Source organism: Trachurus trachurus (genome assembly GCF_905171665.1).
Source record: "Trachurus trachurus genome assembly, chromosome: 11".
Lineage (NCBI taxonomy): Eukaryota > Metazoa > Chordata > Actinopteri > Carangiformes > Carangidae > Trachurus > Trachurus trachurus.
The window spans coordinates 4425564-4441066 of record NC_139904.1 but is presented as its reverse complement, the minus strand read 5'-3'; the positions used below and the strand labels follow the sequence as shown (position 1 = coordinate 4441066).

The window sequence follows — 15503 nt, the reverse complement described above, 5'->3', positions numbered from 1 at the left end:
TGAGTTCAGCTCAGATACGTTTTGTGAGGTCACACTGCCCTCTTTGACCTCTAAATTATGATGTCATTAACGTCTCATGAGCAATAAAAACACTAAAAAACTTATTCAACAATGAAAAATAGAATTTATTGAAAAGAGAATAAAGTTTCAGAAGATCATAAAAATAAACTGTAAAACTTCATGTGTGAGATTCAGCTTCAGCTTCATTACAACAAAGAACATTTACACCTGTAATCAACATTTACACCTGGAAGAGCCCAAAGGAAACAGTGATGAGGGAGGTTTTATATCTTTATATATATATATATAAGATTATCATTATAGTTTCTGTGATATCATCCAAAATATTTAATTTAAATCTCAATAAAAATATGTAGAAAAGGACAAAGAGAATAAAACATTTAAAACATTCATGTGTGGGTTAGTTTCACTTGTTCATGTAAACGTTAACGTTTCCTTCATTAACCCCTCAGAGCTCAGCAGCCGTTTGCCCTACAAAGGCAACGTACAGTATCTCTAAAAAATGCCAAACTGAGAAAAACAGCTTTTTGTGTTTTTCATTGTCAGGTTATCTGGAGCAAAACAAGGTTGTGCGGGCTATTTCTTCTCTTTTCTGCTTTCCCCTTAGCCCAGCAGCCCAAGCAAGGGATGTGCGTATATTTTTACAATCATTGTCAGGTTTACACTGCAAAAACTCAAAATCTTACCAAGAATATTTGTCTTATTTCTAGTCAAAATGTCATTTCTAGTCAAAACAAATCTCATTCTACTTAAAAAAAGACTCATCACATTAAAAAGTAGCTTGTTTTTAGACACTTTACTTCTTTCAAGCATATTTTCACTTGAAATTAAGTAGAAAAATCTGATAGTGGAGCAAGTTTTTCTTTCTTATTACAAGCACAAAACAACTTGCTTTCACTGGCAGATTTTTCTACTTATTTCAAGTGAAAATTTGTTTGAAACAAGTGAAAATGATCTAAAAACAATTTCATTTTTAGGTGATGAGTCTTATTTTAAGTGAGAAGAGATTCATTTAGACTAGAAATTAGACATTTTGACAAGAAATAAGACAAATATTCTTGGAAAGATTTTGAGTTTTTGCAGTGTAAGCATCAAATTATGAATAACTACCAAGTCTATAATTGATTAGATAAAGGTGGACTGAATTAAATGTATTTTGTAGTTTGTCTTTCTGACCAATTTTGACCGTTTTATGGCAGATACTGCACTTTTTCCTTGGTTTTACTCCAATGGAGTTATAGAGTAGAGTAAATTATAGGATGTAGGGATAGTACAGTTACTCTTTGCAGATACTGCACTAGTTTGCCTTGGTTTCACAGTGCTTTTTTTGAATGGACAGCAAAATAAAAAGCCCAATAACTCTGGAAATTTTAGCCGTACCAATATCAAATTCTACCAGATTGAAGAGAATATGCCACACTTTTGATTGGTCAAAAAAAAAAAAAATAGATACTGCACTTTGCCTTTGTAGGGCAGATCAGTCCCATCTGTCTAACAGACGTGGAGGCCGTCGGTGCAGCACGCCACCGTGTAGATGACGCTGACCAGACACAGGCTGCTGGCGGTGACGGTGCTGCTGGAGCCGAAGACGCTGCCGTCGGTGGTGGTCGTCGTGGTGATGGGGGAGGAGGAGGAGGAGGAGGAGGAGGAGGAGGTGGTGGTGGTGTTAGAGGAGGTGGTCGGGGGCTCGGTGGTCGGAGTGTTTTTGACGGAGAAGGACCGAGAGGCGGCGCCCCACTCCTTCAGGGTGAAGACCATGGTCAGATTCTCACCTGAGCAGGAGGAGAAGAGGAGAGAACGTCGTGAGCACTGATAAAATGTTGACATTTTGGGTTATTTTTCTTCCTTAACATGTCTTCTTTCAGAAAAGTGGAAATAAATGGTAGAAAATCCACATTAAAGTTTTTATTTTACATACATTTTTCGTCTTTCATCGGTAGGTTTTCTCCTAAATTCACCAAAAGTTAGTTTGACCCATGTCATGTCAGGTGTCATTGTAAAGCTCTCTCTCTTGTCATTTCCTCCGTATCAGCAACAAATCATAAAAGTACGATTGACAATAACAATCTATGTAATTTTACAGTCCAAAGTCTTTAAAGGGATAGTTCACCCAAAATTGAAATTTCACTCATTATCTACTCACTCTGAAACTTCTCCCAGCCCTTAGTCCACATGAGGGTGAGTCGATAATGAATGAAATTTCAATTTTGGGTGAACTATCCCTTTAAAGGCCTTTTTCTCAGAAAGCGTTTCTCAGACTCAGACTCTGAGCTAGAAATCTCCACTTCAGCAGCACTTACAGACACCAAACCTTCCACTTTGATCCCTTTCTATATTCTGAAGGTTTCTACAGAGGGGATTGTTGATATATCATCCACAGCCTCATTTATACAACATTTTATTACTAACAACATGGAGAAAGCTGATTTTTTTTTAGGGCTGGTGACAGTATTTTCTCATTTACAGAGTGATAAAAAGAGATATCCAAAATCCTCCTCTGTAAAAACTTCTGACTCTAATATGTCAACAAAATAAATCAAGAATTTTTAAAGTAGCTTTATCCATTGTTCAGATTTCTGCTCTGGAAATGTATATGCAAATTAGCGCATATTTAATTGGATATTGCCCCATTCACACATTTAAACATAAAATTTGACAAAACTTGTAATACAAAAAACATTTTTCTTAATGTAAGTGATAAACTTGGGAAGTTTCAAGGTGAAATCTGTTAGTTTTTTGTTTTTTTTCCTATTCACCTGTAGTGTCTCCCCTTAATAAATGAATGCTCTTACCACTGTTGGCGATGGACAGGTCGGTGAAGTTGGCCCAGCAGGTGCTGAACAGGATGGTCGTGTTGCCTTCGAGGCCGTCCACCATGTTCCCTGAGGCGTCCTTCAGACTCGCCGTGGCGGTCAGAGAGGTCACGCCCACCGAGACGCAGTCGCCCTGGAAACGACGACAGAATCACAGCCTCATGTTAAAGACGTCACTCTACTGAAGTTCTACTGAAGTTTTAATGAAGTTTTACTGATGTTCTGCTGATATTCTACTGATGTTGATGCTCTACTGAGGTTTTACTAGGGGTGGGAGAAAAAATCGATTCACATAAATATCGCGATATCCTTTTTGACGATTTTTAAATCGATTGTTTTTTCAAAAATCGATTTTTAAAATGTATTTATTATTTGTATTTATTTATTTTTTGAAATATTGTGCAATGTGCATTTGTTCGCCTTTTTTAAATACAGAGAGTACAGTACTTTATAATGAAGTATGTTCATTTATAGGCTTCTACAGTGTTTGTGTGCAGTAGAATCGCAATTTAAATTGAATCGCCATCCAAAAAATCATAGAAGAATCGAATCGGGAGAAAAGCATATCGTCCCAGCCCTAGGTTCTACTAAACTTCTATCGATGCTCTACTGAGTCTCCACTGAGTCTCTACTGCTGTTCTAGTGTGGCGGTATCGAACAGGGAGCTGTGTGGCCCCGTGCTGCTGCAGCGGCGTCTCACCCGTTCGTCCACGGCCATCAGACTGGGCTGTTGCTGCAGCGGACCCACGAACTCCCCGGCAACGGGCTCGGTGACCAGCAGCAGGCTGGAGACGCTGGAGACGAAGCTGACCTTCGGCTCCTCCCTCGTCACCTCCTCCGTGGCAACCTGAGGCGCAGAGGAGAAACAACCAATGAGAACGCAGCACGCCAGAGAGTCAGAGAGTCAGAGGCTCGTTGCGACTCGGCCTGGAGCGTCACCTCGTTCCAGCTGGGGTCGGAGGAGGGGGGTGGGGGCGGGATCACGCCCATGGACGACACGTTGAAGCCGATGGATCGGCTCAGGTTCCCGGACACGGCGGCCTGGCCGAGGTCGTCGGCGATGTTCTTCAGCAGAGCGAAGTCTTCCTCATCTGAGACCGAGAGACAAGAGACAAACATCCTACTGTCACTTCCTGTTTCACCTTCACACTGCAAAAACTCCAAATCTTACCAAGAAAATTTGTCTTATTTCTAGTCGAAATGTCATTTCTAGTCAAAACAAATCTCATTCTAAGACTCATCACATTAAAAAGTAGCTTGTTTTTAGACTTTTTACTTCTTTCAGGCAGATTTTCACTTGAAATAAGTAGAAAAATCTGATAGTGGAGCAAGTTTTTCTTTCTTATTACAAACACAAAAAACTTGCTTTCACTGGCAGATTTTTTTTACTTATTTCAAGTGAAAATTTGTTTGAAACAAATGAAAATGATCTAAAAACAAGTAAATTTTTAGGTGATGAGTCTTATTTTAAGTAAAAAGAGTTTAGTTTTGACTAGAAATTAGACATTTTGACAAGAAATAAGACAAATATTCTTGGAAAGATTGTGAGTTTTTGCAGAATAAAACCAAACACAGACTCTGGTCTCTCACCGTTGGTGCTGTTGTCGGTGGCCTGGACCGGCGGCTTCTTGATCTCCACCTCCACCTTCAGACCCGTGGACCTCTTCCTGCGCCGGGCGCCGCCGTCCTCGCGGATGATGTTGGTGATGCGGATCATGTTTGGAGGAACTTTGAGGAAGGTGGCGAGGTTCTGGACCAGGTTGTCCCCGAAGAACTCGTCCTCGGTCATGGCGGGCAGGTCGAAGGCCAGGACGAGGACCGGGGAGGTTCGGACCTCCACCGGCTCGGAGCCTCGCACCAAAACCTTCAGCATCTTGAAGTCCTGGTCGAAGAAGTTGGTTCCCTGGGAGGCGTTGAGCTGAGGAACGTACTGACCTGAGGAGAACCGAGAACATCAGAGAGGAGCAGGAATACAACTTTTACTTTGATGGGCTGGCACGGTTTCTCATTAAAGGGATAGTTCAACATTTTGTCAAAATTGGCCCATTGCCATAATCCCTATAGTCATAGCAGTAGGTTTGTTACCTTTAATTGTTGGTGCAAGCTGTTTTTAGAACGGCGGAGCAGAGCCGTGAGCTGCTCAGAGCTACGCTACGGAGACCCATGGGATTTCTTGGTTTCCCTCATCAAACTCATCAAATACACAATCCAACAACTCCACAACGCTCTGGTGGACAAGTTGTGACCTGCACATTCACCACGCTATGAGATAATAACACAACGTTACCACACAGAGTCGTTTTAGAGGGAAATTCATGCAAAACCGCTGATGCGCGTTGCCTTCAGGGACAGTTTTTCATCAAGCAGTCTCTGAACTTCCCTCTAAAACAACTCTGTCTGGTAACGTTGTGTTATTATCTCATAGCGTGGTGAATGTGCAGGTCACAACTTGTCCACCAGAGCGTTGTGGAGTTGTTGGATTGTGTATTTGATGAGTTTGATGAGGGACACCAAGAAATCACATGAGCCTCCGTAGCGTAGCTCTGAGCAGCTCACGGCTCTGCTCCACCCTTCTAAAAATAGCTTGCACCGACAATTAAAGGTAACAAACCTACTGCTATGACTATAGGGATTATGGCAGTGGGCCAGTTTGCCAAAATGTTGAACTATCCCTTTAAAAAAAAAGACCTGATGCAAGAACCTCTTCAAACAGTTATGAACAACAACTCAGTAGGTTTTTCAGAGTCTCCTCCTCAGTTTCATCCTGGTTATTCAGAGTTATGTAACATGTTCTTGTTCTGTCTTGTCCCGTACCTGCGGAGAGCGGCTTCTTCAGTGTGTAGTCGGTTTTGTCAGAGTTCCAGTTTGCGTTCGTCGGAGGGACCAGTTTGTTGTCGACGTAAATGTCGAGCCGCTGGGGGTTGGAGTAGAAGATGGAGACGAGGACGCTCTGCAGAGACACAAGACATCACAGACAGTCAGTCGGTCAGTCTGTAGTCGCAACAACACACCTCATTTTTACATTTTTAAAATTATGTTTAGGCCCTTTAGCATTAGTATTATATCATTTTTAAGTTATGTATTGCACTCAAATGTATGTAGCACAGTTTTTAACATATGTCTAGGTTGCTGCCTTTGCACTAGTAGTGTATATTCTATTGTTTTAGACATTGTAGGATATATTCTATCATATACTTCCTCTTTGTATCCTGTTTATCTTCCTTGCACATTTCCCTTTGGAGCATCCTGGCAGAAGAATCTCCTTCGGGATAAATAAAGTTCTATCAATCTATCTATCAACCTATCTATCAATCTATCTATCAATCTATCTATCTATCTATCTATCTATCTATCTATCTATCTATCTATCTATCTATCTATCTATCTATCTATCTATCTATCTATCTATCTATCTATCTATCTATCTATCTATCTATCTATCTATCTATCTATCTATCTAGTTCTTTGTAAATGAACACTGATTGATTGACCGACCTCGGAGGCCTCGGCGTTGAGCATCATGAGGCGGAGCTTCTGAGGACTGACGCTGGTGAAGAAGACGTCGAAGGAGCGTCCGGTGGCGATGACGCTGTGGAACAGAGACACTCTCTTCTGACAGGTGTAGCCGGAGCACCAGCCGTGGTCCTGGGGCCCTGAGACACAAAGACACAGAGACACAGAGACACAGAGACAGAAACAGCATTATTTAAGGCTTAAACAGCCTGCTACTTAAACATTTTTCATTGTGCTCCTAAAAAATCTTAGTGTTGAGCCCTGTATGTAATGTTCAGCTTTTTATACTGAGGGAAATATAGGTTCACTGCTCATCAATGCCCCCACCCCAGGGCCACATGCACACACATACAGCACAAAACTAAAAACTAATATTGGTTGTAAATATTCTATTTTCTCACACATATTTGCATTGTTTGTCTTTCCTGATTTTTGTTAAGGCAAAGAGCCAGTTATAACATTAAAAATTAGGAGTCTACAGGGTTAGGATTATAGGCTAAATCTACTTTATTTGTTTAAAAATTATATTTTCACCAAAACTGCAAAATTTTTATTGTGCTACTAAAAAATGTTGTGTGCTACTAAATTTTTCAGCATGGTAGCACAGTGCTACTTGGAAAAAAGCTTAGCGTCAAGCCCTGATTGAACCTTTCTGCTCAGACGGATTCGAACCGAGGAGCCGGTCCTACCGTTGATCAGGTCCACGAAGCCGTCCCCGAGCACGGCGACGGGGGACAGACGTCTGGTCTCCGTGTCCGAGTCCAGACTCTCGATCACCAGCATCCTGTAGTTCATCCCGAAGCACCGGTAGCTCTGCCAGGAATTCATGTAGGTGCAGTTCCCCCGGATCACACCTGAGGACCAGAAACAGACAGTGAAGAGCAGGGCCCAGTTCAAAAGTAATCTGATCGGATTTTGGATCATGGATCGGATCAAATCTTGAAAATGTGTGTGTCGTATTCTGATCCCAGCGGTTTGGTGGATTCAGGAACAAAATATGATTTAAATCCAATTCAAATTGGTCAAATAAAGCAACATTTATAATGTAGAATATAGGCATTGATATTTTGCACCTTATCTTTTTTTAAATTTTAGTGATAAAGTAGGCCTAAATAAAGTTAACTTCTGATTATTCCACAAAAAATAACTTTCCCCCAACTACCGGATAATTAAACGGATAGTTCAACATTTTGGCAAATTGGCCCATTCCCATAATCCCTATAGCCATAGCAGTAGCAGGTTCGTTACCTTTAATTGTCGGTGCAAGCTATTTTTAGAACGGCGGAGCAGAGCCGTGAGCTGCTCAGAGCTACGCTACGGAGGCTCATTATGGGATTTCTTGGTTTCCCTCATCAAACTCATCAAATACACAATCCAACAACTCCACAACGCTCTGGTGGACAAGTTGTGACCTGCACATTCACCACGCTATGAGATAATAACACAACGTTACCAGACAGAGTTGTTTTAGAGGGAAATTCAGAGACTGCTTGATGAAAAACTGTCCCTGAAGGCAACGCACATCAGTGGTTTAGCATGAATTTCCCTCTAAAACAACTCTGTGTGGTAACGTTGTGTTATTATCTCATAGCGTGGTGAATGTGCAGGTCACAACTTGTCCACCAGAGCGTTGTGGAGTTGTTGGATTGTGTATTTGATGAGTTTGATGAGGGAAACCAAGAAATCCCATGAGCCTACAAACCTATTCCTAAAACTATAGGAATTATGGCAATGGGCCAATTTGCCAAAATGTTGAACTATCCCTTTAAATGAAAACTGAAATTTGTATTTTGAATTTTGAAGTTCGAATTTGAAACACTCCCGATTCTCCCGTTACCTTTGCGAGGAGCGACCTGCTCCACGGGGATGCGGCTGCCGTTGGGGAAGGTGAGCATCACCTTGGGGATGCGGTAGTCGCCCAGCCCCCTCCTCGGGTCGCCCCCCCACTCGTACTCAGACTGAGGCACCACGGACCCGACGGCGCCGAGGAAGGAACCGTCCTGGTCCTGGAGCAGAGTCTTCTTCTTCGCATCGCAGTCCATGTCCACGCAGTCGGCAGGGTTCGCCTTGCTGAGACACACACAGAAACACACTCACTCATTACACTGTCTGTGTGTGTGTGAGACTGTTAATGCAGCTCGGAAATCTGACAACATTGAATCTGACACAGTCTGTTCAAACTGTTTTTATGTTTTTATATTAAAAACATGTTGAGCTTTTACATCACTTCTTTTTTTATGTTATTTTTTGGCCATTTTATGCTTTTATTTTGATAGTGACAATGAATAGAGGCAGGAAGCAGGGAGACAGATGAGACCTGCCCTGACCGCTCCATCAGTTATAATTAGGGCCGGGACTCGATTAAAAAAATTAATCGAATTAATTAGAGGCTTTGTAATTAATTAATCGCAATTAATCGCATTTTAATCGCATATAAATATTTGACCTGAGAACAGTGAGAAGCATTTTTTTTCCACATGGATTTTAGTATACCATTGAATGACTGAATACATAAGCTTAAGCATTCAAGGTGGTACTTAACCAAGACCAACAGACTAGGGATGCAAATTATCGATTAATTCATTAATCGATATTTGATACATACAGATTAAATGGTCTTTCCTTCCAATACACTATGATGATTACTGTAGTATTTAACTAGGCTACTTAAATCACAGTAGCATAAACTGATTTGTTGAACTCAGCCTGATGTAAACATTAATAAAAGTCAGTAACCAATCACACAGGCAGCTCCATGTTGTCCCTGTGTGATGTTCAGGGACAGGTCAGGACAGTCTGAAGACAGACAGCTCTGAGGGTGAAGTCCTATCATAATGAGATGAGCTGCACCTGTGACAGTGACAGGTCGTAGATATAGCGCTGCAGCTGAGCAATTAGCGCGATATAGCGCATTTAGCGTGCGCCCGTGTCTGTGTATCTATGTGCAGGCAGAGATCAGAGATGGTGTTTTAAATAACCATGCTAGCGTTTCACCAGCTCTCATCTCTGCCAGTCAGCCTCTCAAACTGCCGCCTCTCTCGCGTGCGGGCGCACCGCACGTAGACACACGTGAGAAAAAAAAAAAAATTTTTTTTTTTTTTTTTTTTTTTAATTTTTAAAATGCGTTAATTTTTTTAACGCGTTAATTGTTGTGTAATTAATTAATCGTAATTAACGCGATAAAGTCCCGGCCCTAGTTATAATTATTATTATGACCATTTATTGTTGATGTATTCACTAGTTGCAAAGTGCAGCACTTACAGAAGCGTATTGTATTCACTTGAAATTCGGGGTAATTTTTTCTGTTTTTCAGAGTAATATTTTTCTGTTTTTCGGGGTAATTCTTTTTCCTGACTTAACAAGCTTTCAAAATCTGATGAGAGTCTCCCATCTAAGTAACGTAAGGACTGATTTCAAAATAAAGGTGACACTCTCTGAGGCGGTGTTTTGTAATAACAGGTCGTCTCCTTTCAATATCAATATGAATTCACAGGAAACACAGTGAAAATAAGAAAGAAAAATAGTGGGCTTTTCCTCGGAAATTTATCTTGCAAATTATGCGATTGAATCCGTCATTTTATTTTGAAATCAGTCCTTAGACGCTCTATATACATGTAGCACAAAACAAGGCCGGGAGAGCTCGACTGTATTTTTTTTAAGTGGAGCATTTACATATATTGAATCTAGCTCTAATTGATCCATGATGAAGTGAAGGCTGACAGAACAGAAAAATTAATTACTGCCAAAAACCAAGCTTTTTTTTTCCAAGTGAATGCAATACGCTTCCTTACTGTAACACAAACTAACAACAAACTCTCCTGCCGTGGTCTCACCTGACGTCAGGCCTGTGGATGAAGACCTGCGCCTCCGTCCTGCTGTCCAACATCTGGATCCCTGACACCTGCACCGGGTGCTGCAGGTCCTCGCTCTTGGGGTTGGTCATGAACATGAAGTTGGTCTGGGAGGAGCAGACGCTCTTGAAGCCGACAAACGTCGAGTCTGTGGAGAGAGGGAGAGAGAGAGAGAGAGAGAGAAACCGGACGAGTTGAGACGACTTCACCTGAAGACGAAGCTCAGATCTCCGAGCCGAACCTGAACTCACCTCTGACCGTCATCAGTCCTGCGATGGCGTTGTAGCTCATGGTGCCGTGGTGCGGCTTCTCTGGAGCCGTGTTCTGAGCAGATAAATATGTGGGCCAACAGATCCCAGATCTGCCTCCTGGACCGAAACAAAGAGAAGTCAAATCAGTAAACTTTGTTCTTTTCCTCCTGTCACAGACAGAAACATTAAAAGGAATAGTTCACCAAAAAATGAAATTCAGTAGTTTTTTATTCCTCAAAGTGCATCTGGAGACCCGGGAGGCCGGTTCGTATAGTCCAACCAAAACTTTATATGAGAGTCAATAGGGCCCGACACAAAAACGTCCATAAAACTACACAAAAACCATTTAATATTCCTCCACACTGCTCGTCCACTGCAATCCAAGTGTCCTGAAGGGAGATAGTCCAGAGTTTACTGGAAACTACGTCATTGAGGCAAGTCCGTGCACCAGGCAAATTCAATCCAGGACTGTTTAGGCTGTAAAAATGTCCTAAATGAGGTAGTTTCCAGTAAACTCTGGACTATCTCCCTTCAGGACACTTGGATTGCAGTGGACGAGCAGTGTGGAGGAATATTAAATGGTTTTTGTGTAGTTTTATGGACGTTTTTGTGTCGGGCCCTATTGACTCTCATATAAAGTTTTGGTTGGACTACGAACCGGCCTCCCGGGTCTCCAGATGCACTTTGAGGAATAAAAAACTACTCCGGAGTATTCATCAGCATGAGGGGGAGGCACTGATGACTGGATTTAATTTTTTGGTAAACTATTCCTTTAAAGGCTCTAATAGGTTAAACATCTCCAGGGCCGTGTCAGTACCGTTCGGGGGCCTCGGGGCCCGGTGCGAGTCTGTGGTGGCGATGTTGAAGTCGCTGCTCAGCAACGTGTCTGAACAGTTGAAGTTGGGGCTGCTGCCGACGAGCAAGGCATTCTGGGAAAAAAACAGGAAGGAGATTTAAAACGACAGAGACTCAGTGAAGGAGGATAAACTCTCTCTCTCTCTCTATATATATATACTATATATATACAGTATATATATATATCACCTTGACGTGAACAGGTTTGTCGGCGTAGGCGTGCGACAGCGAGGGGGGGGCGTAGATCAGCGGCATGATGCCCATCCCGTTGTCGACCAGCGTCACGTTGGAAACCATGATGCTCATGATGGTCTGTGAGGAAGAGGAGGAGGAAGAGGAGGAGGAGGAGGAGGGAGGAGGAGGAGGAGGAAGAGGAGGAGGAGGGAGGAGGAAGAGGAGCAGGTGAGTCTCTGTGGGTTTGGTCAGATCAGTTTGAACCACACTGCAAAAACTCAAAATCTTACCAAGAATATTTGTCTCATTTCTAGTCAAAACAATCTAATTCTACTTAAAATAAGACTCATCACATAAAAAGTAGCTTGTTTTTAGACACATTTTACTTCTTTCAAGCTGATTTTCACTTGAAATAAGTAGAAAAATCTGCCAGTGAAAGGAAGTTTTTTGTGTTTGTAATAAGAAAGAAAACTTGCTTTCACTGGCAGATGTCAAGTGAAAATTAGTTTGAAACAAGTGAAAATTATTTAAAAACAAGTTAATTTTTAGGTGACAAGTCTTATTTTAAATGAAAAGAGTTTAGTTTTGACTAGAAATGAGACATTTTGACAAGAAATAAGACTAATACAGTATTCTTGGAAAGACTTTGAGTTTTTGCAGTGCAATCAGCTCGTGAACTGGAGCGAGTTTGATTCCCGCACCTGGAAGTAGACGCCGTAGTCGAAGTTCCTCCAGGCGAAGAAGCCCTGGATGTGGCTGCAGCCGGGGAAACCGTCCTTGTTCATGTAGACGCCGTAGAGACCGCCGTGAGCCTCGTTATGGAGCCACCGCTGGTTCTCATTGGTCTGACCTGCAGGAAGCACGGCTATACGTTCTGTATATATATATAATCCCAGGTCTGAATGTGATGTCATATGAAGAAAGATTAAGGCATTAAAACTGCCAACTCTTGTCTATAGGAGGTAATATAGGGGTGACATGATTGAGGTGTATAAACTTGTCCATAAAATATACGATTCCACAGTGGAGCCGGTTGTTAGTTTCTGGAATAATAGGTATGAACGAAGAGGGAACTCCTTAAAACTCCGACCAAAAAGGTGTCGTTGTGACAAAAGAAAACATTTCTTTGCACTTAGGGCTGTAAAAGTATGGAACGAGCTTCCTGAGGATGAAGTGCAGCTCTGTCAGGGAACTCTTTTAAAAATAGACTTGATCATTTCTAGTCAAATAAGGATTTTTTAATATAATTATAAAGCAAGGTTATGAAATTGTAGCCTTGGTTTTTTATATGTTTATGTACATAAGTGATATTATGTATGGGTTATTGAAGTTTCTAATGGTATATTGTGTTTATTTTCTGTATGTTGTCATTATTTTGAGTCAGATTTCATTAAATATTGACGGACAGGGCCGGCCCAAACCTCCATGGGGCCCTAAGCTAAACTTTATTTTGATGTTTTATTCCTCTATTACTGCCAATAATACTGATTATTGATGATTACTTACACACCTACTACAAACTAATTTCTGTAACCCTTTAATTCACATCCAGCTAGTTAGGCTACGTGATAATGTTGAGAAATAACAATTAATTGCTCAATAATGTCTAGAAATAACGATCAATTTCATAGTAATGTCATGTTTTTCATAAAGGTAAAAGATTACACATGCTTTTCATGCTTTGAATTTTTTGGGAAAGGCCAGAATTCTCCACCAAGTCCTGGAAATTGATTAATCTGGACAATTTCTATGCAATCAATCGTTATTCTAGACAATTTCTAGACATTACGCAATTACTTGTTATTTCTTTCTTAAATTAAAGGGTTACCCTCATTTCATTTTTCTAATCTGTCATTACTAATCATTATTCTAGCCTGGCATGTTTTCTACCCATTTATGGTTTTTAATCTGAAATGGAAGCAAATGCAGCTAGTGCTGCAGCCTGGGGTTAATTTACACTTATATTCAAAATGATATCGTGCTCAGTGGGATACTGAATGTCAGCTATGCCGATACTGAAAGTAACAACATAAACCAGTAGACAATGCATTTGCTGTAAACACGTCATCTTTTGTTCAAAATAAACTGCAACAACAACTATTAAGGGTTATTGTAATTACGCAGGATTTCTGTAGGGATTGACAGAAATTACACATTATAGTTTTTAATTAAAAGGTAAATTGCTTCATGGGGCTTAGCAGGTGTGTATTTCTCTTATGCTTTGGGAGTCTCTGAACTTTTAACAGACTATTGTGAGTGAGTGAATCTGACTCTGGGTCAGTTACCTGGACACGGTTCACCGTTGATGCGATAGCCGACTCGCTCGTAGCCGGCCACGACGTTGTGCTGCAGAACCACGTTGGTGCCCTCGTTCACCTGGTGAAGACGAAGATGAAGATGAAGATGAATGAAAGAGAGCAAGGTTATGATTTAAGAGAGAAATCAAATCTAAAGGTTGGCAGAGCTCGCACAACAAAGAAAAGCTTCTGTATCACCATTTGTGGAGTAAAACTGTGGAATAATATGAGTAACTGAAGTAAAAACCATTTCGAGTGTAATCATGTTTAAAAAGAGACATAAAGAAATGATTCTCCAGACAGAGGTACATTGAATAATTCACACAAGGTGTTTGCTTGCTTACTATTTGGATTAAAATGTGGCAGGAAATGGTACATAGTGTAATGGAGGAATGAAATAATAAATGTAATGTCTTTGTGCTATGATTTTAATTAGAACATATAGTTAAAATTATAGGGGTAGGATTAGATAAGTTTATACTTCTTCTTCCTACTCCTTTCGCTCATGTAAACTGCGTTACTTATGAGATGTTACTTTTTTGTGTATACGTTTTTGCTGTTCACTTATTTCCTTATTATTATTATTTTATCTTATTTATTTTATTTGAGAAACAGGACAGGTCATAGAAACAGGAAGTGGTCTGAGCAGAGTCTGGGGGGAAGTCGGACCTCGATGGCGGCGTTCCAGTCGAAGTTGAAGGGCTCCTCGCGGTCCTGGTAGGAGCCGGGCCACAGCGTCATGGTAACCAGGTTCCTCCGCACCGTCACGTTGTTGCCCCAGATCCTGATGCCTGAAACAGACGGAGGAGGAGAGGGAACGTCAGGAAGCTGCTGCCGAGGAGAGAGAGAGAGGACGGCGCCTAACGAGGGAGATCAGTGTGGACCTTCTCCCACGGTGTGGTGGATCACGTTGTCGTCCACGTTCAGTCCTTCGGTGCCGAAGACGCCGATGGCCGGAGAGAAGCCGTCGTGGAAGGAGCAGCCCTGAAGGTACGACTCTCCACCCGAGACCTTCAGACAGAGAGAGAGGAGCAGAGTCAACAGAGACACCTGGTGGCCACATGGGGTTCTGTTAATGATGTTACAGTGGCAAGAAAAAGTATGTGAACCCTTTGCAATCTCCTCGTTTTCTGCATAATTGCTTTGGTTTCCATTTCAAAATGTTTTGTGGACGAATGAAACTAAGATTTAATTTTTTGTAAATGAAAGTACGGTGGAGGAGCATCATGGTTTGGGTATAATCCGTGCGCCTGCATTATCCAATGCGAAAAAAAAATACACACTTTCATCCCGGATTTACTCAAAAATAGAATTTTGCACAAAGTTTGACCTACATCGTCTGAAAGATGAGTTATCACATTAATTTTATGATCCAGAGTGGGCTCAAATTCAATTTTCTTTTCTGTACACCTTTAAACTTTTCCACATCAAGGACGTTTTTTCCGCTGAGGGCGCCGACTTCCATAGGATCTGAATGGAAAGTAGACGCCCAGAGCGCTGAAAGCGCGTCCGGTGGACACGGCCCCTTATATATTAAAAAATATTAAAAGTGGTACAATTCCTCCAAAAAAGAAAAAAAGTTTTAAAACATTTCCAAAAGAAACTGGTAAAATTTCTAAAAAAAAAAGTTAAAAAATTCTAGAAAAAGTGGTACAATTTCAACCAGTTATTAAACCCAAGGGTTCACTGACTTTTTCCACCTGCTCTGTGGATGTTTAATGGAAATTT

The 15503-nt window shown here is 41.3% G+C and overlaps 1 protein-coding gene across 1 annotated transcript in view; it reads right to left on the bottom strand.

Moving 5' to 3' along the window:
* Positions 1–1512: 1512 nt before the first annotated feature.
* pkhd1l1.1 (PKHD1 like 1, tandem duplicate 1) overlaps positions 1513–15503 on the bottom strand; it is a gene marked incomplete at both ends in the record, with an annotated part of 73889 nt that continues 59898 nt past the window's right edge. Inside the window, 17 exons of the mRNA XM_083982335.1 lie at positions 1513–1793; positions 2814–2967; positions 3535–3681; positions 3774–3925; positions 4425–4769; positions 5649–5784; positions 6330–6487; positions 7037–7201; positions 8185–8417; positions 10181–10346; positions 10450–10566; positions 11267–11378; positions 11494–11616; positions 12180–12328; positions 13764–13854; positions 14445–14566; positions 14660–14786. Coding sequence (XP_083838461.1) covers positions 1513–1793; positions 2814–2967; positions 3535–3681; positions 3774–3925; positions 4425–4769; positions 5649–5784; positions 6330–6487; positions 7037–7201; positions 8185–8417; positions 10181–10346; positions 10450–10566; positions 11267–11378; positions 11494–11616; positions 12180–12328; positions 13764–13854; positions 14445–14566; positions 14660–14786 — 2778 coding nt within the window. The remainder of the gene's footprint in view (positions 1794–2813; positions 2968–3534; positions 3682–3773; positions 3926–4424; positions 4770–5648; positions 5785–6329; positions 6488–7036; positions 7202–8184; positions 8418–10180; positions 10347–10449; positions 10567–11266; positions 11379–11493; positions 11617–12179; positions 12329–13763; positions 13855–14444; positions 14567–14659; positions 14787–15503) is intronic.